This window comes from Coregonus clupeaformis, chromosome 17 (assembly GCF_020615455.1).
Source record: "Coregonus clupeaformis isolate EN_2021a chromosome 17, ASM2061545v1, whole genome shotgun sequence".
Taxonomy (NCBI): domain Eukaryota; kingdom Metazoa; phylum Chordata; class Actinopteri; order Salmoniformes; family Salmonidae; genus Coregonus; species Coregonus clupeaformis.
In genome coordinates this window covers 48,119,779-48,143,108 of record NC_059208.1, presented here as the reverse complement: position 1 = coordinate 48,143,108, position 23,330 = coordinate 48,119,779, and the positions used below count along the sequence as shown (strand labels likewise).

Genomic DNA, 23,330 nt, shown 5'->3' with positions numbered 1-23,330 from the left:
GAGGAGAGGAGAGCCTGCACACTATCAGTCCGACAGACCAGGCAGATGACGGATGACACTCAGTGTGTGTGTACACTGGAATAGTCTCCCGAGTGGCGCAGTGGTCTAAGGCACTGCATCGCAGTGCTAGCTGTGCCACTAGAGATCCTGGTTCGAATCCAGGCTCTGTCGTAGCCGGCCGCGACCGGGAGACCCATGGGGCGGCGCACAATTCGTCCAGGGTAGGGGAGGGAATGGCCGGCAGGGGATGTAGCTCAGTTGGTAGAGCATGGCGTTTGCAACGCCAGGGTTGTGGGTTCGATAAAATAATGTATGTGCTAACTGTAAGTCGCTCTGGATAAGAGCGTCTGCTAAATGACTAAAATGTAAATGTAAGACATCTGCGTGTTTACGTCTGAGAGGTTCTCCCTTAGGTAGTCCCTCAGCGCGCACACACACACACACACACACACACACACACACACACACACACACGACACACACACACACACACACACACACACACACGACACACACAATATCCTCTCCTGCTCTGTAATACAGCTGTTGAGCCATAATAAACAGAAATTACTCTGTTCAGTTGTCTGGAATAATTGGACTTTGTGTTGCCCGTGACCTTACAAGCTTCTGATCTACACTGACAAAATGTAATTGACCTTGCCAGTCACTAGTGTGATGTACACCAGGGGGCATTTTCTTAGATAAACTGTGATATTCAGCATGTCAACAGTCAAGTTGTCTGTTGCCAAAGGGAAGGAGCTTTATTTTATTTGGTGTGTGTGTGTGTTTGTGTACCCATGTGAAACCAAACCACATATTCTCTGGCTGACTGACTGACGCGTTGGCATGTTAGACTTCAGTCCTCCATCATCAGCCTCATAGTAGATGTCCTGTCTGTCAGACCATACCCCAAACTGCCTTGATACACTACATGACCAGAAGTATGTGGACACCTGCTTGTCGAACATCTAATTCCAAAATCATGGGCATTAATATGGAGTTGGTCCCCCCTTTGCTGCTATAACAGTGTCACGCCCTGGCTCTGGGGACTTTTAAATGTTGAGCCAGGGTGTGGATTTTTCTATGTTTCGTTTTTGTTGTTTTGTTGTTGTTTTTGTTCGTGTGTTGTGTACTAAATAAAATTTACGCTTATCACGCTGCGCCTTGGTTCCACGAGTCATCAGTCAACGTTCGTGACAGAAGATCCCACCTAAAGAGGACCAAGCAGCGTGTCCAGGAACAGACAGCCTGGACTTGGGAGGAGATCCTGGACGGGAAGGGATCCTGGACTTGGGAAGAGATTCAGGCCGGAATGGATCGCCGTCCTTGGGAGGAGACTGTGGAGGCGCGCTACAGAGAGGAGCAGCGGCATCGCAGAGGGTACCAGCCGAGGAGGAAGCCCGAGAGACAGCCCCAATAATTGTTTTGGGGGGGGGGCTAAAAGGGTGGTTGGCGGAGCCTAGAGTTAGAGCAGAGCCAACTCCCCGTACTCAGGCTAGGAAGCGTGAGACTGGGCAGGCTCCGAGTTATGCGGAGCCACGTACTGTGCCGCGAGTGTTCCGGCACAGTCCTGTACGTCCGGTGCTAGCACCACGCACGTGTCGTGCTAAGATGGGCATGCAGCCAGGACGGGGTGTGCCGGCTCAACGCTCGTGGCCTCCAGTACGCCTCCTCGGTCCCGTATGTCCTGAGCCAGTGCCACGTGCTGTAGCGCCAGTACGAGTGCACAGCCCTGTATGTCCTGTGCTGATGCCTCACACATATTGTGTGGAAATAGGCATTCAGCCAGGACGGGTTGTGTCAGCTCTCCGCTCCAGACCTCCAGTCCGCCTCCACAGTCCGGCCCGGCCCGTTCCGGCTCCCCGCACCAAGCCTGTGGTGCGCGTCGCCAGCCCGGTCCGGCCTGTTCCTGTCCCTCGCACCAAGCCAGTGGTGCGCGTCGCCAGCCCGGTCCGGCCTGTTCCTGCTCCCCGCACCAAGCCTGTGGTGCGCGTCGTCAGCCCGGTCCGGCCCGTTCCTGCTCCCCGCACCAAGCCAGTGGTGCGCGTCGTCAAGCCGGTCCGGCCCGTTCCTGCTCCCCGCGCCAAGCCAGTGGTGCGTGTGTCCAGTCCAGCACGGCCCGTGCCTGTTCCACCGGTGCCTGGTCCGGCACCGGTCAGCTGCTCCACTCCGGAGTCAGAGCAATCCGCTCCACCGGGGTCCGGTCCAACTCCAGTCAGCGGATCCACTCCGGAGCCAGAGCAATCCGCTCCACCGGTGTCCAGTCCAGCTCCGGCCAGCGGCTCCAGTCCGGAGCCGGTAAGGTTTGGTCCACCGTCGTCGGGTCCAGCTCCAGTCAGCGGGACCAGACCAGACCAGGGGCGCAACGGGGAGGTGGAGAAAAGGTGGTGGTCACGCCCGGAGCCGGATCCGCCTCCGAGGCGGAATGTCCACCCGGCCCCTACCCTCGTGTTTGTGTGGCGCGGTCGCAGTCCGCGCCTTTGGGGGGGGGGTACTGTCACGCCCTGGCTCTGGGGACTCTTAAATGTTGAGCCAGGCTGTGGATTTTTCTATGTTTAGTTTTCTATGTTTTTTGTTCTAGATCGTTTAGATCTATGTTGGCCAGGGTGGTTCCCAATCAGAGGCAGCTGTAGCTCGTTGTCTCTGATTGGGGACCATACTTAGGCAGCCTGTTAGCACCAGTTAGGTTGTGGGATCTTGTTCCGTAAAGGTTTGCGTTGTTGTAACCTCAGGACTTCACGTATCGTTCGTTTTGTTGTTTTGTTCGTGTGTTGTGTACTAAATAAAATGTACGCTTATCACGCTGCGCCTTGGTTCCACGAGTCATCAGTCAACGTGCGTGACAAACAGCCTCAACTCTTTTGGGAAGGCTTTCCACTAGATGTTGTGACGTCACGAGAGGCTACACAGCTTTCAGCGGGATTGCTCAAGTAGTGCAAGGAGACAAGGTTCAAACAAAACAAGGATTTTATTATAGGTCTTGGGAAATTAACGAAAATATAACAAAATTCTGTTCTCTTGTGGCTCTTTAAGGGTTAACAGTTCAGGGATGTCTCTTCCACATCCAAAATCATAATTCTCACTCGCTCAGATAACTTTTCCCCAGCCTTACTGTAGTCCACGTTGCAGCTAGTGGCCAACCCAGCAAAAAGTCCTTCCAAATGTCTCTCCCGTATTTCCACAGGTGCATATATCCAAAGGTGAGTATTTCCCAAAGGTAAGTATCTCCAAATCCTTATATTCCTCATGGAAGTGGACGTGCAGCACTCTTGTCCTCCAGAGAGCCCAGGTTGGAGACTGTGTCTCTTCACCCCCCACACACTCCCTCAGTGTGTCTCTTCCCTTTTCCAAACCTTCAGCTCATCAGCTCCTCATTTGTTTCAGCTGCGTGGGAAGATTGGCCATAGAGGGGTGGAGTTCCCGACCATACCAGCAGATGGAGCCATAGCTGTCTGGGTTTGCAGCCACCTCAGGGGGATGTAACGTCCCTCCAGGACACAGCCTCTCGTGACATCACAATGTTTAAACATTGCTGCGGGGACTTGCTTCCATTCAGCCACAAGAGCATTAGTGAGGTTGGGCACTGATGTTGGTCGATTAGGCCTGGCTCGCAGTCGGCATTTCAATAAATCCCAAAGGTGTTCGATGGGGTTGAGGTCAGGGCTCTTTGCAGGCCAGTCAAGTTCTTCCACACCCATCTCGACAAACCATTTCTGTATGGACCTCGCTTTGTGCACGGGGGCATTGTCATGCTGAAACAGGAAAAGGCCTTCCCCAAATTGTTGCCACAGAAGATTTCCCTTCACTGGAACTAAGGGGCCTAGCGCAATCCATGAAAAACAGCCCCAGACCATTATTTCTTCTTCACCAAACTTTACAGTTGGCACTATGCATTGGGGCAGATAGCGTTCTCCTGACATCCGCCAAACCCAGATTTGTCCATCGGACTGCCTGATGGTGAAGTGTGATTCATCACTCCAGAAAACGCATTTCCACTGCTCCAGAGTCCAATGGCAGCGAGCTTTACACCACTTCAGTCGACGCTTGGCATTGCGCATGGTGATCTTAGGCTTGTGTGCGGCTGCTCGGCCATGGAAACCTATTTCATGAAGCTTCCGACGAACAGTTATTGTGCTGACGTTGCTTCCAGAGGCAGTTTGGAACTCGGAGTGTTGCAACCGAGGACAGACGATTTTTACGCGCTACACGCCTCAGCACTCGGCGGTTCCGTTCTGTGAGCTTATGTGGCCTACCATTTCGCGGCTGAGCCGTTGTTGCTCCTAGACGTTTCCTCTTCACAAAAACAGAACTTACAGTTGACCGGGGCAGCTCTAGCAGGGCAGAAATTTGACGAACTGACTTGTTGGAAAGTTGGCATTTTATGACGGTGCCACGTTAAGTCACTGAGCTCTTCAGTAAGGCCATTCGACTGCCAATGTTTGTCTATGGAGATTGCTTGGCGGTGTGCTCGATTTTATACACTTGTCAGCAACGAGTGTGGCTGAAATAGCCGAATCCACTAATTTGAAGGGTTGTCCACATACTTTCGTATATATAGTGTACATTCTTATCTAGAAGACATCTTACCTGAGCCAAGGAATGTCTTAACATGCACACTTTTCATACTTTCATAGTTTTTCCTGACCATAAAAGAGACCTGACCTGACAAAGAACAACTCTGGGCCCTAGTTTCCAGCTATAATATGGTCAGGACAAATTACTTGGCTGGTATATCTAGGAACCCATTTTTTCCTGGTCAAGTCGTGTAGTCAGGAACAACTCCTGGTTGTAGTCATGAAACTACTTACTTAACTGGACTGGCACTTTAATTGGTAAAGCTACATGGACGAAGACTTTAGAGACACTGAATTAGAACAAACTAATATTATGAGAGACACACGGAGGCTCGTTGATGACAGGGTCAATAACTTGTCTTCATGATTCGACACCACTGGTCTCCAAGGCAATCAAATGAATTGGTTTGCTAATTAAGCCAAAATAATTTGTGTCCATAAAGTAAGCATATCGATTCAATGCTCTCTGAGACAGAAACAAAGGAGAGATGATGGAGAGATGCTGAATATAGATGGAGAGATGATGGAGAGATACTGAATATAGATGGAGAGATACTGAATATAGATGGAGAGATGCTGAATATAGATGGAGAGATGATGAATATAGATGGAGAGATGATGGAGAGATGCTGAATATAGATGGAGAGATGATGGAGAGATGCTCAATATAGATGGAGAGATGATGGAGGGATGCTGAATATAGATGGAGAGATGATGGAGAAATGCTGAAGATAGATGGAGAGATGATGGAGAGATGCTGAATATAGATGAAGAGATTATGCTGCATATTGATGGAGAGATGATGGAGAGATTATGCTGAATATAGATGGAGAGATAATGCTGAATATTGATGAGAGATGATGCTGAATATAGATGGAGAGATGATGCTGAATATAGATGGAGCGATGATGGATTGATGATGCTGAATATAGATGGAGAGATTATGCTGAATATTGATGGAGAGATGATGGAGAGATGATGCTGAATATAGATGGAGAGATGATGGAGATGCTGAATGTAGATGGAGAGATGTTGGAGTGTGTCACGGTCGTTCATGAACGAGACGGACCAAGGCGCAGCGTGATATGCATTCATGTTTATTTAAGAAATAAACGCACAACCAAAACAACAAACGAAACGTGAAGTCCAAGGTAGACAAAATAACATACCTCACACGGAACAAGATCCCCCAACCCACTAGTGCCAACCGGCTACCTAAGTATGGTCCCCAATCAGAGACAACGAGCTACAGCTGCCTCTGATTGGGAACCACCCTGGCCAACATAGATCTAAACGATCTAGAAACTAAACATAGAAAAACCCAACACAGAAAATACACACCCTGACTCAACAAATACAAGTCCCTTGAGTCAGGGCGTGACAGAGTGATGATGCTTAATATAGATGGAGAGATGATGCTGAATATAGATGGAGAGATGATGCTGAATATTGATGGAGAGATAATGCTGATTATTGATGGAGAGATGATGGAGAGATGATGCTGAATATAGATGGAGAGGTGATGCTGAATATAGAAGATGATGAATATAGATGATGCTGATTGATGCTGAATATAGATGATGATGAATATAGATGGTGGTGGTCAACCCTTTCTGGTTCTACATTCAAGTAATCCAACCATCAATCCTCACCAGTCCCCGTGTAAAGTCATTGGTTAACCTTGGGTTGTCCAACTCAAGATTTACATCTTATATGACCTTGACCAAGTGAACAATGGATTTTAAAACAGGCTTAATCCTCAGTACACCCAACCTATAGTAGGCTTGAAGTAGTAGCCAGCTAGCTACCGTACCAACTCTGATATTGACGTTCTCTTCAGACACCCCAGAGAGGTGTTTTTTTAATGTCTGTCAGCTATGTGTTGTTGATTAATGACTCCATCGATCATAAGGGACTGTATGTAGCAGCTATACCCAATAACATCGCTACAATTCTCATTGTGTATTAACTGATTAATCAGTAATGTTGTTCATAAATGATTGACTACATAATATACACCTGCTTAGCTCACGTGCGAGTATGCACAACACACATGGTTATTTTATATTATAAAGCGTGAACTTGTTTTTGTTGTTTTCTCTTCTAGTTGCACTCTCCGCTCTCTCCCTCACCGGGGCTACACAACCATGTGCTGTCAGAGAACGAGGTAGGGTTGTGACTTTCCACTGAACTCATTCCCCTATTGTCCTGATGCTTATACAGGGATCACTTGAAAAAGAGATGTCAGTCTCACTGTGACTTCCCTGGTTGAATAAAGGATACATAAATCAAATAGTCCTTCGATGCTCACACTGACTGCATCCTCTCCTCGCTCGCTCGCTCGCTCGCTCTCTCGCTCTCTCTCTCTCTCTCTCGCTCTCTCACACTCTTGCTCTCTATCACTCTTGCTCTCTCTCACGCTTGCTCTCTCTCACGCTTGCTTTCTCTCACGCTTGCTCTCTCTCACTCTCTCATCCCTCTTTCTCTCCAGCTGTCAGACATGTACTCCACGGTGAGGAAGACACACCTAGACGTGGAGGAGAAGGAGAGTGACTACAGCAGCATCGCAGAGATCAAGGGTCTGGTCCCTGAGTCGTCCTCCAGTGATCTCTACGCTACTCTCAGGGACATCTACCCCCAGCTCGGAGAGGGGGAGTCAGACCCCCAGCGACCCCCTGGGGACCTCCAGGATCCCCCTGCGGAGAGCATCGACCCGGGCTACGAGAACATCTGCCTCACTAAGACTGGTAGTGGAGAGGACTTGGGGCTAAGGAACCAGGTTCAGGAGCCAGACTATGAGAGTGTAGATGAGCTGGGCCTGAACAGGGAGAGTTCCCGTCTCTAACTGGGGAGTACAGCTACAGTGAGGGGCCTAAACCTGAGCCTCTGGGGCCTCAACCTCAACCCCAGCAGTTAGCCTAACTCCTAGCCTTACCCTCAACCCCAGTCATTAGCCTAACTCCTAGTCTCACCATCAACCCCAGCAGTTAGTCTAACTCCTAGCCTCACCCTCAACCCCAGACATTAGCCTAACTCCTAGCTTCACCCTCAACCCCAGCCATTAGCCTAACTCCTAGCCTCACCCTCAACCCCAGTCATTAGCCTAACTCCTAGTCTCACCATCAACCCCAGCAGTTAGTCTAACTCCTAGCCTCACCCTCAACCCCAGACATTAGCCTAACTCCTAGCTTCACCCTCAACCCCAGCCATTAGCCTAACTCCTAGCCTCAACCCCAGCCATTAGCCTAACTCCTAGCCTCAACCTTTACCCAAGCAGTTAACCTAACTCCTAGCCTCACCCTCAACCCCAGCCATTAGCCTCACTACTAGCCTCAACTTTACCCAGCAGCCCTGATGACAGGGACACCACCTCAGAGCTCTGAACTTCAACCTTCAACCCTACCGCCCATCATCACCAATTCAGGGTTTCCGCCCACTACCCCCTCAGTGCAGTTTGGGTGTGCCCACCGCCCAGCGATATCTGATTGAACTAGCTATAATCTTAACTCTCCATCATAAATTCATGGTGCCCTTAAATTACAATGTACGTACTCGGGGTGCTATCATATCAGTATCTGAACTATGAAATCACCGCCCGTTTCCAAGTTATTGGCATCCGTCCACTTTTTTATGTCACTTCAACTCGGCTTCTCACTCTTTATCATGGTGCACATCACATCACTGAAGATTGAAGGTTAGCTACATTATCAACGACTGCTATCAATGTGGGAAGGGAAGGGAAATGACATTATTGCTACATTATCCATCACCATCATAAACACTTCATCAGACCATAAAATAGTACATTTCTAGGCATTTATAACCAGTCATTACAAATTGAGTTAATTTTATAAGGCTGGTGACAAGCAGACTGGCCAGTGACTCTTTGTCAGTGCCTTGTGATTGAACACCAATGATTCTTTGTGCCATAATGTCGTTCTATAAGGCACTTATAAAGGTATGAGTAGAATGTTTCCCCACAATGTAGTGTCACTTTTTATATCATCCGTTCTCCCTTCCTAGTGCCACGTTTCATTCAGAACATCATGATAAATCAGAGATATGATAGACATGTGTACTTACATACTATTGTGAAATAAGTAGCCTCAAGTCAGGCAGTTTAGACGGCTGAACTCTAAATGGAACAGCTTTTTTAGTTTCTAAAACATTGTTTATTTTATTTACATGTCAACCTTTAAAAAAAATCAAATTCCTATTTATTTGAAGATGGTGGGTCATTGTGTGATTTTAAGGGATATCAGGAAGTGTCTGTTTATGAGGGAAACTTGAAAAGGTTTTGTTCTGTACATAGGATAAACAGAGGAATAAGTGGGTTACCATGGTAATAAAGAGGAATAAGTGGGTTACCATGGTAATAAAGTAGAAAAGGTACTCATAAATAATCCAGACTTTTTTTAAAGGATTTATTCGTTCAAACAAAAGACGAACATATCTATCAATGTTGCTGTGATTTATTGTGTGATTTCTTGTGTGAATTGTTCAACTCAGTTGTTTTTCTTTTAGATATTTCTTCACATGATTCAAAATGTATTTAAAATACTTGTATTCGCTCAATGTGACAATATGCAACAGCAAAACGGTGTGTGTTAATGCAGCTGTATTGATCAAGGTGTATAATATGTGTTTGTACGGCGTGTTTATGTTTCTGCTTACCCTAATGTAGGTACGCATATGGTCTGTATTGATATGGTAGAAAATGATTTTAAAGCACAAAGTGTCAAAAAACATTATGCTACTGCTTCTGTACAGAGCTTATAGCAACAACAACATCATACATACTGTGGCTTGCGAAAGTATTCAACCCCCTAGGAATTTTTCCTATTTTGTTGCCTTACAACCTGGAATTTAAATGGATTTCTTTGGGGTTTGTATCATTTGATTTACACAACATGCCTACCACTTTGAAGATGCAAAATATTTTTTGTTGTGAAACAAACAAGAATTAAGACAAAAAAACAGATAACTTGAGCGTGCATAACTATTCACCCCCCCCCAAAGTCAATACTTAGTAGAGCCACCTTTTGCAGCAATTACAGCTGCAAGTCTCTTGGGGTATGTCTCTATAAGCTTGGCACATCTAGCCACTGGGATTTTTGCCCATTCTTCAAGGCAAAACTGCTCCAGCTCCTTCAAGTTGGATGGGTTCCGCTGTTGTACAGCAATCTTTAAGTCATACCACAGATTCTCAATTGGATTGAAGTCTGGGCTTTGACTAGGCCATTCCAAGACATTTAAATGTTTCCCCTTAAAGAGTGTTGCTTTAGCAGTATGCTTAGGGTCATTGTCCTGCTGGAAGGTGAACCTCCGTCCCAGTCTCAAATCTCTGGAAGACTGAAACAGCTTTCCCTCAAGGATTTCCCTGTATTTAGCGCCATCCTTCAATTCTGACCAGTTTCCCAGTCCCTGCCGATGAAAAACATCCCCACAGCATGATGCTGCCACCACCATGCTTCACTGTGGGGATGGTGTTCTCGGGGTGATGAGAGGTGTTGGGTTTGCGCCAGACATAGCGTTTTCCTCGATGGCCAAAAAGCTCAATTTCTTTACACAATGGCTTTTTTCTGGCCACTCTTTTTCTGCCCAGCTCTGTGGAGTGTATGCCTTAAAGTGGTCCTATGGACAGATACTCCAATCTCCACTGTGGAGCTTTGCAGCTCCTTCAGAGTTATCTTTGGTCTCTTTGTTGCCTCTGATTAATGCCCTCCTTGCCTGGGCCGTGAGTTTTGGTGGGCGGCCCTCTCTTGGCAGGTTTGTTGTGGTCCCATATTCTTTCAATTTTTTAATAATTTTAATTTCACTTCACCAATTTGGACTATTTTGTGTATGTCCATTACATGAAATCCAAATAAAAATCCATTTAAATTACAGGTTGTAATGCAACAAAATAGGAAAAACGCCAAGGGGGATGAATACTTTTGCAAGGCACTGTACATTTAACCCATCATGTGCACAATTTGAATATCAAATGCTTCTAACTTACCTATTTGAACAAGCACTATTAATGTAGCATGTGCTGACGACATGCTAACCAAGGGTTGTAAATAGTTAGAGTGCTATTTCATTAACTCAGCTAATGTATAAATTTGCAAATGGTAAAGTATATTTTGTAGTATGTATGCATGTGATTTGGACTGCTTTAATAGTGGCTATAAAGCACATACAGTACAGGAAGCCTGTGATGTCATTTTAAGGGAATTCCATATGAAAGGTGTTATCATAAATACAGATGTATTTAGGCTAGCTGTAATATGCCCCTTACTCAGAGTGTGACCTAACTATTGTTGAAAAGATACAGTGGTTGATTGAATGGTGGCTAATGACAGTTTTGGGTTCTGTATTCGGTTTAATAGGACACCATCCCATTGGTTATTTTGTTCTGTCGTTTTATTCAAGTATGGTACATTGTGTTGGTACAGGCATTTTAAAACATGAAAGTCAAAGTTGGTACTTTTATTTTTTTAAAGAAAAGTGAATGAATATTGTTGTTTGGTGTTTATTTTCAAACTAACCGAGTAATTTGTGACTGTAAATAGCTAGCTATTGCAATGATGATATCTGCATTTGACAGTTAAACAATGATATTATCTTACTTTTCCTCCCATTTCTCTATTATCTCAATATTGCACATTATTGGTGTACGCAGTGAGTGAGTGCATTTCATTACACATGCATGAGCTTGAATGAGCTTGTTGACGACAAACCCAGCGCCCAGGTTGACTGATTTTACATTCACAAATGATATCCAATAAGGAGAGAAAGGACAGATCCCACTAAATTAGCCACAATTGATAAACATGCAAGATGCTATACATTTCAAAAAAGCAAGGGCCCTGCATATGATATTTTACACACATTTTATAGAGCATAATTGTCTTTGCGATTAACATTCATGAAAAAACATGACCTTTTAATTACCTTTGTTCTCTCCTACAGATTCCAGATTAGTCCATGTAGCAGGAAATGCCATCATTTAAACCTAATGGTGTCCATGGAAATGCCGTTAAAGGCCTTTAACAAACGGTCTGTCAAAGAGGAACGTTAGTGCCAAATCTTACATCCAACGGTACCATACACAGACGCGCGTACACGCACGCACACTCTTACAGGAGGGAGTGGGTTATGGGGAGGTGGGGGGCCCAGGCATGGAGAGAAGGTCCATCATAGCACCCTCTCATTCAGCCCACTAATAATGAAACAATACATTCTCAACAAGCAGCAGAGAATTCCTTACCATTGTCTTTCATTATGGGCGTTGTGTCCCAAATGGCACCCTATTGCCTCTGTAGTGCACTACTTTTGAACAGGGCCCGTAGGACTCTGGTCAAAAGTATTGCACTAATAAATACTGTAGGTATAGGGAAAAGGGTGCAATTTGGGACGCAACCAGAGCAATGCTTTCTTTGGCAGTTATGTGCACATCTGTCATAAGATTCTGTCTGGCTTCCTGTGTATGCATGAAAATATTTTATGACCATAAATGGGAAATATTAAAAGATGTATAACAAATAAGTGTGTATTTTTTATTCATGAAGATAGCTTGCAGAGGAGAATGGTGTTTTTATACATTTCATCTGGTACGTTGATTAGCTATTTGCAACAGTATTGGATTTATTCATTGAAAGTTTGTCATGTTAGCAGTTAAACAGGCTCATATGGAGCATTCATACATGCCCCCCAAAAAATTGTATTAGGCCTACCCTCTGACCAAAAGAGGGAAACAAATATTAGGTAGCACTAATTTCACAGTAGGTCTACACCAATGTTCCCTCCAAAAAAAGTAGGCACTGAGCAAATTTCAGGTCTGCTGAGCGCAAACTTGAACGTTGTGAAAATTCTGTGCAACTTCCAGCGCATTTACTGTGAACACTGAGGCTGTACCCGCTTTAAGTTACAGTGTTAACAGTAGCTATGTAGGCTACTGTAGCTATTTGATCATAATGTAGGCCTACCAGAGTGGCCTACCATCCAAAACTATGGAGAAAATGCATCCCATAACATTTTAACATGGAAATAGCTGTTCAATCATTCAGCCTACAGTAGCAGACAATGTGTGGTGTTCAATGTAGGCCTACATTCCATGAGACTTTTAAAAAAAAGCATACAGGGCTTGACATTAACCTGTTCTTCCACTTGTCCTTCAGACAAGGAGGTGACTGAAAATGTTGTGCAAGAAACCACTTTACAAAATAAAATGCATTATTATTCCCATACCATTATTACAGAGAATCAGACAAATTACTGTATGCTACCCTCTGCCTATTGGCTACTTAGCTTATTCAAGCCTGTCTCAAAATACAACACTGCCCCTTTAAGACAAAAAAAAGCTCTTTACCTGACTTGCTTTTCAAAGATGTCTAGAAATGTATATGTTTTGTGCTCTTATAGGAAGCAATCACTCCCCTATTGCTGACTAGAAATTAGCTATAACTGGGCTAATAACTCACTAACTAGCAAAGGATATGAACAAAATGTGCACATGTGGCTACATGCAGCTCTCGCTTTCATCTAAAACAAGCGCATCTACTCACGACCCCTCATGCTGTAAACACAGTCCAGTTAAAAGTAAATGGCACAAATCCATATAATGCAATGGTCTATTTGCATATAGGCCTACTGCAGCTCTGATTGTTTATGCCGCACCCGTCTGTGTAGAGTATGGGCTGAGTAGTGCTTGTCAATGCAATAGAATCCTACTCCGATGCGTTCTGCCTACAACAAAATATATTGCATAGTTGGTTTTGTTTCGGTATGTTACATTGAAAGTGGCTAATACTGTATTGATTCGATCACAATTGCCACAGTAAAGGGAAACGTTAATGGTGTTAACAGGGAAAACTCTAGGACAGTGGTCACCAACCTTTTCTGAGTCAAGATCACTTTGGGTCAAAATGCAAACCGAGATCTACCGCTCAGATTATTTAAATAATTTGCTTTTTATTTTACTGGGCTGATTGATGGTGCCTGCATTTGATGAGCAGTGTCAGCAGAGAGAGAGAGCAGCAGACTGAGGGTCCACCTCTCAATATCCCTTCACTCTCCCTTTCCTCCACTGACACTGACCAAAAAGGGACACCATCCATCTTCCAGCTGATGGCGAAACTCCAGTTGCACTGCATTATTTCTGCATCCTGCACACATTCATGTTGTTCCTCCTATGAACAGAGAAAGTGAAATATTCCTCGATATTAAAAAAGACCCATGTCGCTAATAATAACAACAACGCAAGCCCATAGATACACGTTCCTACTCATTCATTACTGCTGCAGTGCTTGTTTTGGCGCTGAGTGTAAATAGGAAGAACGCACATTTTATGGCTTATAAAAGTGTTGAATACAAAGTGTTGACAGTGTTGAGTAAAAACTTAAACATGAACTAACTAATAACAACAGCATCTCTTTGCTGTATTCGTTGACAGTCTCTCTCTAGTCATGGTTTTAAACGTTTTGAAATCTCACAGTATCAACTTTGCTTTTATGCCTGCTACGTTACTGCAGACACGATAGACTCTAGTGCACTTGATTTGCTCTCTGGGCCCGTTGGGAAGGCAGAGTTTGTACCTTCAGACGCATGAAATGGTTCAAAATGGCAACAGTTCGCCTACCCGGCGCGCAGGGCAGCTGAAACGGTTGCACCTACCGTGAACAGGCGTAGACAATTTTTTTTTTAAAGGAACACAAGGCATTATCGTTGGGTTTTTTACAGAAATGTTTGGCGATCGACTAGGAATGTATTGGAGATCGACCGGTTGGTGACCACTGCTCTAGAAAGTTGAGTGAAGTTCAATCTCGTGCTTCTCTCTGTAGAAAATAGTAAAAATAAAGAAAAACCATTGAATGAGTAGGTGTGTCCAAACTTTGCGGCAGTCCAGGGGAACATTGGTCTACACATACTAAGGAATTGTTATGGTAATACCAAGACCATTCTCTGTAGGTGGCTACTTAGCCTACCCAGTTAAAACAGTGCCTTAAAATAAAGTGCAACCAATTATTGTTTTATACTGAACAAAAATATAAAGGCAACATGCAACAATTTCAAAGATTTTGCTGAGTACAGTTCATATAAGGAAATCAGTCAATTGAAATAAATTCCTTAGGTCCTAATCTATGGATTTCACATGACTGGGCAGGGGCGCAGCCATGGGTGGGCCTGGGAGGGCATAGGCCCACCCACCTGGGAGCCAGGCCCAGCAAATAAGAATGAGTTTTCCCCCACAAAAGGGCATTATTACAGACAGAAATACGCCTCCTCCCCCCCTCCGGCGATCCCGCAGGTGAAGAAGCCGGATGTGGAGGGCTTCCGTGGTTACACGTGGTCTGCGGTTGTGAGGCCGGTTGAACATACTGCCAAATTCTCTAAAACAACGTTGGAGGCGGCTTATGGTAGAGAAATTAACATATAATTATCTGGCAACAGCTCTGGTGGACATTCCTGCAGTCAGCATGCCAATTGCACGCTCCCTCAAAACTTGAGACATCTGTGGCATTATGTTGTGTGACAAAACTGCACATTTTAGAGAGGCCTTTTATTGTCCCCAGCACAAGGTGCACCTGTGTAATGATCATGCTGTTTAATCAGCTTCTTGATATGCCACACCTGTCAGGTGGATGGATTATCTTGACAAAGGATAAAATGCTCACTAACAGGGATGTAAACAAATTTGTGCACAAAAGTTGAGAGAAATAAGCTTTTTGTGCATATGGAACATTTCTGGGTTATTTTATTTCAGCTCATGAAACATGGGACCAGCACTTTACATGTTGCATTTATATTTTTGTTCAGTGTAGCTCACTTGGATAGATAGGCCTATGATCATTTCACCCTAAACTGTGAATCTTGCTTTATTTGGTGTGAGAGAGATTCTGACCCATTTTTCTGATAGTCATCATCAAATTAATTATTTGATGCCTTATAAATCTAGGAGAAATGCTTTAACGTAATGCCCTTCATAGCTCCTAAAATAAAACTTTGTAGGCTAAGACAAGTATACAGAATAATAGTAGGCTTAGATTTGCTTTCAAACTATTCGTTTATGCTTGAAATATACATAATAACACTGGCTTCTCAACTAGTCATGCTGAGCCTGGCTGGTCTACATTTTTCTTTGCGCTACATTCCCATCTTTTTCTCCTCTCCCCTCCCTTCTCCCTTCCCTCTCCTCGTTTCCTCTTCTCTAGATCGTTGCGTCATTGTTTTGAATGGAGCCAAAACTTGTCTATTATATTGACAAAATAGTCGATTGACCGCACTAACAATGGAAATACATGTCCTCAAAGATGGAAGGCAGGCGAGATCAGGTGGGACCATTCTATCCAATGATTGGGCAGATACGCGTTTGAACAACAGGCCATAGAGATAGATAGAGGACTCATCTTTGTATCTGTGCCACTATAGCGTCTGTGACAGCATGAGCAGCGCCATTGTGGCTATCTCCATTTTAAAGTAGTCCATTTTCTTCTTCTTTATTGGCTGATTGCTCCCAACTCATGGGAATCCCCACCCAGTTGACGACTTTAAGATGGTGGAAGCCCTCAATGCCAATGTCCATGTTAAAATGGGTTCAATCCATGATGAGACCTCTATAAAGTCGTTTTTTTCAAAGTTGCTGAAATGCCAAGTGTGTCCACTTAAATCAGTGCATTTGTAAAATAAAATAAATAATAACAACCTAACCATTACGAAACTTATATTAGATCAAACAAGCCTCACATAGAAAATTAGCAATTACATTTTTTTATGACCAAATTCTACATTGACCTCCATACAACAATTCCTCAATTCGTGGGTTTATTTTTCGTGGACAGATTTTGAAATTTCGCTTCGCCGCCTCCTATCTGCTGGAGCATCCTCTCCGACTCCCATTACCTTCTGTTGGAGGGAATTTGAGGGAGTTCTATTAACCTGAACCCCGGTTCACCGGTTTATGGCACGTGACATGAACAGGCAAAAGCGGTGAGGGAGGAGCGCCTTTCTCAAATCGAACAGTAGACTAATCTGCGCTGCTCGGTCATGTTGTCAACTAGGCAGCATGGTGCATCATCCAGAAACATACATCTATTTTCCATAAGATATATGTTCAAATTTTCTAACTAGTTTTCATTGGAAAGGCAGATAAAACGTTTTTATCAAGAGCAATCATATTTGCATGTTAAAACAGAATCCTACTCATTACTCAAATCAAATAAAAAAAGTGCTACATGCGCCAACCTTACAGTGAAATGCTTACTTACAAGCCCTTAACCAACAATGCAATTTTAAGACAAAAAAGTGTTAAGTAAAAAATAGATAAGTAAAAATTAAATAAAAAAATTAAAGAGCAGCAGTCAAATAAAATAACAGTAGGGAGGCTATATACAGGGGGTACGGGTAGAATCAATGTGAGGGGGAACCGGTTAGTCGAGGTAATTGAGGTAATATGTACATGTGGGTAGAGTGCTTAATCTAGCCTAGGCTACGTCACTTTTGTTTTGAGCCGACCTCTCCGTGGGTTTTGAACAGGGCACCTGGCTCACGCCCGGGAGACAGCCCGGTTCCAAAACGAATGCGATCACTTTTCACCCGGTGCAAACTCCTTCAACTGGGGTAACCCGGGCCAGATAGTCGAATCCCCTCACTGACAGAAAAAATTAGCGTAGCCCAGTGGAGGCGTGTGCTGGGCCGACCAATGGGAGCTCAAGTTGACTGCGCGATCGCACATGTTTACAGGCAGCATTCCGCGGGTAGAGACACTGGCTCTTGGCAGTAGGCTACGGACTGGTATTCTAGAATCTGGAAGCGGAGTAACTGTACGCGAATATTTCAGCAGATTTCACCCTGTCAGACGGCAAACCGGTGTAAAATATGTGTGTGAAAGTTAAATTATTTTTCGTGTAGCTCAAAATTAAATTGTTGTTTGTGTATTGGAGAAGCTCTTTTGTTCGGATGAAAATGTGCTTACAAATGTCATTGTCGGTCCTTAAATTCCGTTCCGTGTTTTGTGCTCTCTCGCGAGTTTAGAGGGAACGGTCAGGAAAATAAACAGGTCGAACGAAGAAATATAAGTAGAGGGTCGGTTGAAGAGGTTATGTAGCGGGGAATTACTTGTTTTCATGCGTTTATTCATTGATGCTTGTTGCATTTTCTACACATATTCGTGCTTTCGAATATCGTTCGTTTTGAACCGTGCTAGCAGCAGAGTATGTTGCCCCTTTTTAACATTTGGTTAGGGTTTATGGAGCGCGTAGTCTGTCCGCTGCGGTGTTGTGTTTTTCATGTCAGTGTTGATCAATTCTAACTCGACGTCCATAGATAGATATTGAACGCATTCCGCTTTAACATCGGTGCTATACATTTATCGCAATGCATACGAGGCGTTTGGTGAAGCGTTCAATCCTGGGGAGCCGGGTGTATGCGCCGAGTCCGACAGGGGACGGGGCTCCGTTGACAGGAGTTGTACAGGCTGTCAAGCAGGAAAACAGAGATGTTTCAACCGGACCTCGGCGTAACGTCTACACGTTACTAATGCAAGACGGAAGCCTGAAAGAATTCTCCGAGGACGAGATAGCCGTGGGCTTCAACCAAACGACGGCGAAAGGACCGCTCAAATCGAGCATGAAGGTGTGTGTGACTGTTTGTTTGTTTGTGTGTGTGGCCGGGAAGCCTGCTGTTGTTGAGCGGCGGTGTTTTGCAGCGTTTAACCGCTTCGTGCGCAGACGGAGCGAGAGCGTGTTATTGCATCCATTGCCCGCCGCTGCAACCGGCGATTACCAACGATGTTAATGATAGGCAGACAGTCACACACCCAGAATAATCCAGATGAGATTTCTGTTCCGGTGCAGAACTGCAGATTGAATAATAACAATGGACTGTCAACATATTTAGCATTAAATACAGGACAAAGGGGTTCCCATTGAATGATTGATTATGATAGGGCCCTAGATGCGCAGTGTTTTTCTGACCGAATGACTGTAGATTTGACCTAGTGGGGTAGGTAGCCGAGGCAAACACGCTCTGCAGCATTTTGGACCGATCATTGATGTAATAAACCGTCCCAGATTGTACACAATGTATCAGTCGCATATGACATTGGCAATTCATGCATATTAACCCGTCATTGCATTGAAATATGTAAAATTATAATGTATGAATTTATGTAATAACAGTAGTTGCATTTATTTTATTGTGTAGGGGAGTGAGCAGTATGTAATCATTAGCTAGGCTATTTGTTTCATTCATGTCACATTGTGTCCTTCTTGCTGCAACTGAAAACTGTTGACTTTTAGTCTAAATAACTAGCATAGAATAGTAGATGTCATTATTATGCCACACTGGGTGGTACATTGTATTCCTAAATATAAATATGTATTCCTTCCTGTTATGAGTGACCTAATTGCCTGCCTTTAAAAGTTCCAGCTTGATGGTGTCACATGGTTTCACAACAAAGATGGTCTGGTGAGGCTGCCTGCCTGGTGGTCCCTTATAAAAACAGCTCCTATGATGAGATGGGAATGCATGTGACTGTGTTGGATAACATAGCCTATAAATACGTATTGGGGGTTTGATCCAAGCAATGGGGTCATAGTTCAGTGACACGAATGCAAAACAGGCATATGGAAACATCTTCATAAATGCATGACAGAAATGCAAGATGTCATAGCGCAGGTATTCATATGCACAACCACATTTTATAAACAAGCCCATTCCATTATGTATACATTTACATTTACATTTTAGTCATTTAGCAGACGCTCTTATCCAGAGTGCATACATTATTTTTTGTATTTTTCATACTGGCCCCCATGGGAATCAAACCCACAACCCTAGCGTTGCAAACGCCATGCTCTACCAACCGAGCTACATCCCTGCCGGCCATTCCCTCCCCTACCCTGGACGACGCTGGGCCAATTGTGCGCCGCCCCATGGGTCTCCCGGTCGCGGCCGGCTACGACAGAGCCTGGATTCGAACCAGGATCTCTAGTGGCACAGCTATACTGTATAGTCAGAATGTAACTACTGGTCAAATACAGTTCCATATAGAGCAATGTAAGTAGTATGCTTGCATAAAGGCACGACAGAAATGCAAGACCTCATAGCCAGCGCCTCCTAGCAACCACATTTTATAAACAAGCCATAATTTCCATTTATAGTCAGAATGTAATAATTTTAAAGGAATAACGTTCTAACAGAATGGTAGCTTCCCTCAGCACAGCTCAATCTTCTAAAAGTTGAAAGACAAGACGTGGATAGAATCAGGGGACGGAGGAGAGTAGGGGTCAGAGGGTGGCAGGAGGAGAAGAGGGAGTAGAGGAAGGGTGTGAGAGTTGTTTAACTGAAGAGGGTCACATCTCCCAGCAAGCAGTTGCTGTAGCAGCCGTAGTAACAAAGCATGGCTTGGAGAGAAGTGCATGGCTTGGAGAAGAATCTGGAGCTCTGGCAAGGTGCCCAGAATGCCAAATGAGCACCATTTTCTTTAGAGGAAGAAGGAGTGGATGGAGGGAAGGAAGGAGGAGTGGATGGAGAGGGAAGAGGGTGATGGAGGTGGGAGAATGCCACTTGTTGTTGTAAAGGAAGGAGGTGTAGCATTGACCGACTGACTGCCATTAAAGGTGGCTCCCTCACAGACAAAGGCATGTGTTGTTGTTTTCAGTTGATTGACATCAGACAGACCCTAACTGAAGCTAAATGGCTGACTCTTTGTTCATCAGCACATTGCTCCTCATGCTCCGACCAACCGACCGACCGACCACAGGTTGGCGTGCGCTCTGCCAAAATCATTCACCATGCAGTGTAGCCAAGGCAAGGCCTCCCCTTGCTTTGAGGGAAGGATAATGGATCCTGCGGTCAGAGGCCTGTGTTGGTGAATGGAGAAGCACTAATCAGTATCCTGACTGTTGCATTTGGTTGTCGTAAGCCAGTGATGTGACGGTTCAGAGAATGAGATCAAAATGGTTAACTAGGCTACATCACCAGACACATGGAGTGTTTTTAAACCAATCAATTACTGTACTCCTGATCTCCTCTTGTTTTGTGTGTAGTCTACTATGTAGCAATACATATCATTGGAAGTTAAACTTTAATAACATTGCATGTATATCTTACTACAATAATATTGGATGCTCTGGCTGGCTATGTAAGCAAGTCTTTTTTCTTTACCCTGGAGCGAAGCCCTCCCCATTAGGTAAATTCACATCCTTGTATGTACATATAACCTGTAATCCAGGTAAATCTCCTGAATTCTACAAATATATAGCTTTTTCAATAATATTTAAATGTTTCATAGCACTGTATAGGCTAGGCATATTTGTTGAACATTTAATCTGAATACATTTGATAAAATATATCCTAATCTCTTTGTGAACAATACATCACATGAGTTGAACACAAATACCATTAGGATGAAACCAAGTATACCATGACTCCTGAGCTATTGACAATTTATGATGCATGGAAACTTCTTTACCTTTGGCCTACTAGAGGTGAAAAACCTAATGCCTAAAGCAAGAAAATTATTTTGTGTGTGTGGTGTGTACAGCATGGTAGCTTGTTAAACGCCTTACATTATTAATCTCCTGAATTTAGGAGCTGCGAGACAGTTACCCCACATTGAATACTCTTAAGACGCGTGCAACTCAACTTACATTTTATGGCCGATTTGGCTAGCTCTGCAATTTCCTGCCATGCATGAAATATCATCATTCATATGGCTGTGAAAGGAAGTGATGGAGATTGGTTTCGTTATAGTCAAATAACTGGTCTGGGTAAAAGTTAATCTTTCTCTTAGTTCAGATAATCCATCTTGTTGTTTTACTCAAGTCCTGTTTTCAGAAAGTCTTTCTGGCCCGTTAAATGTTTGCTCAGCCAGGTTTTTATAGATAATAATCCATCTTTTACCTCATTAATCTAAGTAAACTGGAAAACTGTTTAAAGCTGTGTGTGTGACTGTGTAGCCTGTAGTTTTCTCTCCAGTTGAGAGCTAACCATGTTCCAGTGCGTTTTGGAGATGATCTCAATCCCACTGTAAGGGTGTTGGGCATATTGTCCTTCAACGCTCCGCTGGTGCACTTAGCCATGTGGATCTCCCTCTCTTCCTGGCCTGGATCTGCCCTTTCCACTGTGTGCGTCTGGTGTGTGTGTTCAGCGTGCACGTCTGGTGGTTGATGTCTTTATTTAGGGTGCCCCAAAAAAAGTGTGCACGGCATGGCTCACACGCTATCTGTTGCGTGCCGAGTCGTTTTGTGTGTGCGTGTGTGTGTATGCTGCTTCGTGTGGCGCCTCACATTATTGTTGCAATGGGTAGTGGTTTCCAGAATGTCAGGGGAGATGCTTGCTTGTGCAAAAGGGAATGGCTGTCATCACCACCGGAGCACTGCAGCAACAAGAGCAACCACCTTCAGGGGCTTTCTCACACAAACAAAGAGAGTCCAGACTTTCACATATTTGAAAGTCAAACACCCTTCAGTGGTAGCATACATCTTGTTGGTGTTAGCTAGCAGCACTAGCAAACTGGCTGTACATGTGAGTATTGGCTAGAATGACTTTGTGGACACCCCACAGGTAATGCCGTCCCAAATGGCACATATGCTACTAATACGCCTATATCCAATAAAAAGGAAAGACTGGAAGGCAAACATGTGGTGCGATTTCGCATCTTTATTCTATTTCCAGATACAAATCCTCTTACATTTTTGCCTCCCATAGTCCCAGTCTTTACTCTTCTATATTGATCCAGTCATATCTGTCCTCTGCAGCAGAGCTCCTGTAACGGCCGGGGGGATGGGACTCCACACCAGGGCCAGACCATGGCGGTCCAGAACGGGGAGGCCAACTCCCTGAGCCCAGATGCGGTGGAGGGGGAGCGGGCAGTGGACGGCAGGAGGACGGGGCGCACCTTGGAGGGTCCTGAGAGGGACCACACCCGCTCTGTCTCCCTGCTGGAGCAGAAACGCAAGGTGGTGTCATCCAGCATCGATGTGCCCCACGCTAGGTAAGACAGACTGAGTGTGTGTGTGTGTGTGTGTTATTGGGTGGGTCGATGGGGCGTGTGTGTGTAAAAGTATTGCTTCCGTGTCTGTCCCTGTCCCTTACTGGGCTCGAAGCAGGGACCCTCTGAACCCATCGACACTTGTCAATCATCGTGCCACAACTGCTCAATTGCTAGCCATTTCACATCGGTTACATGTGTGTATTCAATTTCTTTGTCCTAGTAGTCAGGGAGTATTATGGGATTGGTGTTTTGATTGATTGCAGTCATTCCTCAGGAATCTTTGGTTTGAGTTTCTTCATGCTACATGTATGAAGTTCATTGAGGCTTTGTGATATACACTGAGTGCACAAAACATTAGGAACACCTTCCTAATATTGAGTTGCACCGGCCCCCCCCCCTTTCACCCTCAGAACAGCCTCAATTTGTCGGGGCATGGACTGTACAAGGTGTCAAAAGCGTTCCACGGGGATGCTGGCCCATGTTGACTCCAATGCTTCCCACAGTTATGTCAAGTTGGCTGGATGTCCTTTGGGTGGTGGAACATTTAGTGATAAACACGGGAAACTGTTGAGCATGAAAAACCCAGCAGCGTTGCAGTTCTTGACACACTCAAACCGGTGCGCCTGGGACCTACTACCATACCCCGTTAAAAGGCACTTAAATATTTTGTCTTGCCCATTCACCCTCTGAATGGCACACATACACAATCCATGTCTCAATTGTCTCAAGGCTTAAAAATCCTTCTTTAACCGGTCTCCTCCCCTTCATCTACTCTG

The 23,330-nt window shown here is 44.6% G+C and overlaps 2 protein-coding genes across 4 annotated transcripts in view; both read left to right on the top strand.

The window, feature by feature from the left end:
• Window positions 1-7,421, top strand: part of pag1 (phosphoprotein membrane anchor with glycosphingolipid microdomains 1) — an 87,030-nt gene extending 79,609 nt beyond the window's left edge. For both annotated transcript variants that reach the window (XM_045226389.1, XM_041903556.2), the window contains 2 exons: window positions 6,682-6,741; window positions 7,066-7,421. In XM_045226389.1, coding sequence (XP_045082324.1) covers window positions 6,682-6,741; window positions 7,066-7,419 — 414 coding nt within the window. In that variant the 3' untranslated portion in view covers window positions 7,420-7,421. The remainder of the gene's footprint in view (window positions 1-6,681; window positions 6,742-7,065) is intronic.
• A 9,931-nt stretch (window positions 7,422-17,352) lies between these two features.
• The window catches only part of LOC121586660 (zinc finger protein 704), a 56,734-nt gene continuing 50,756 nt past the window's right edge, over window positions 17,353-23,330 (top strand). The window contains exons 1-2 of one of the 2 annotated variants that reach the window (XM_041903559.1): window positions 17,353-18,188; window positions 22,322-22,554. In XM_041903559.1, coding sequence (XP_041759493.1) covers window positions 17,931-18,188; window positions 22,322-22,554 — 491 coding nt within the window. In that variant the 5' untranslated portion in view covers window positions 17,353-17,930. Of the gene's footprint in view, window positions 18,189-22,318; window positions 22,555-23,330 lie in introns of both variants that reach the window. The other variant, XM_041903558.1, reaches the window with a different exon arrangement.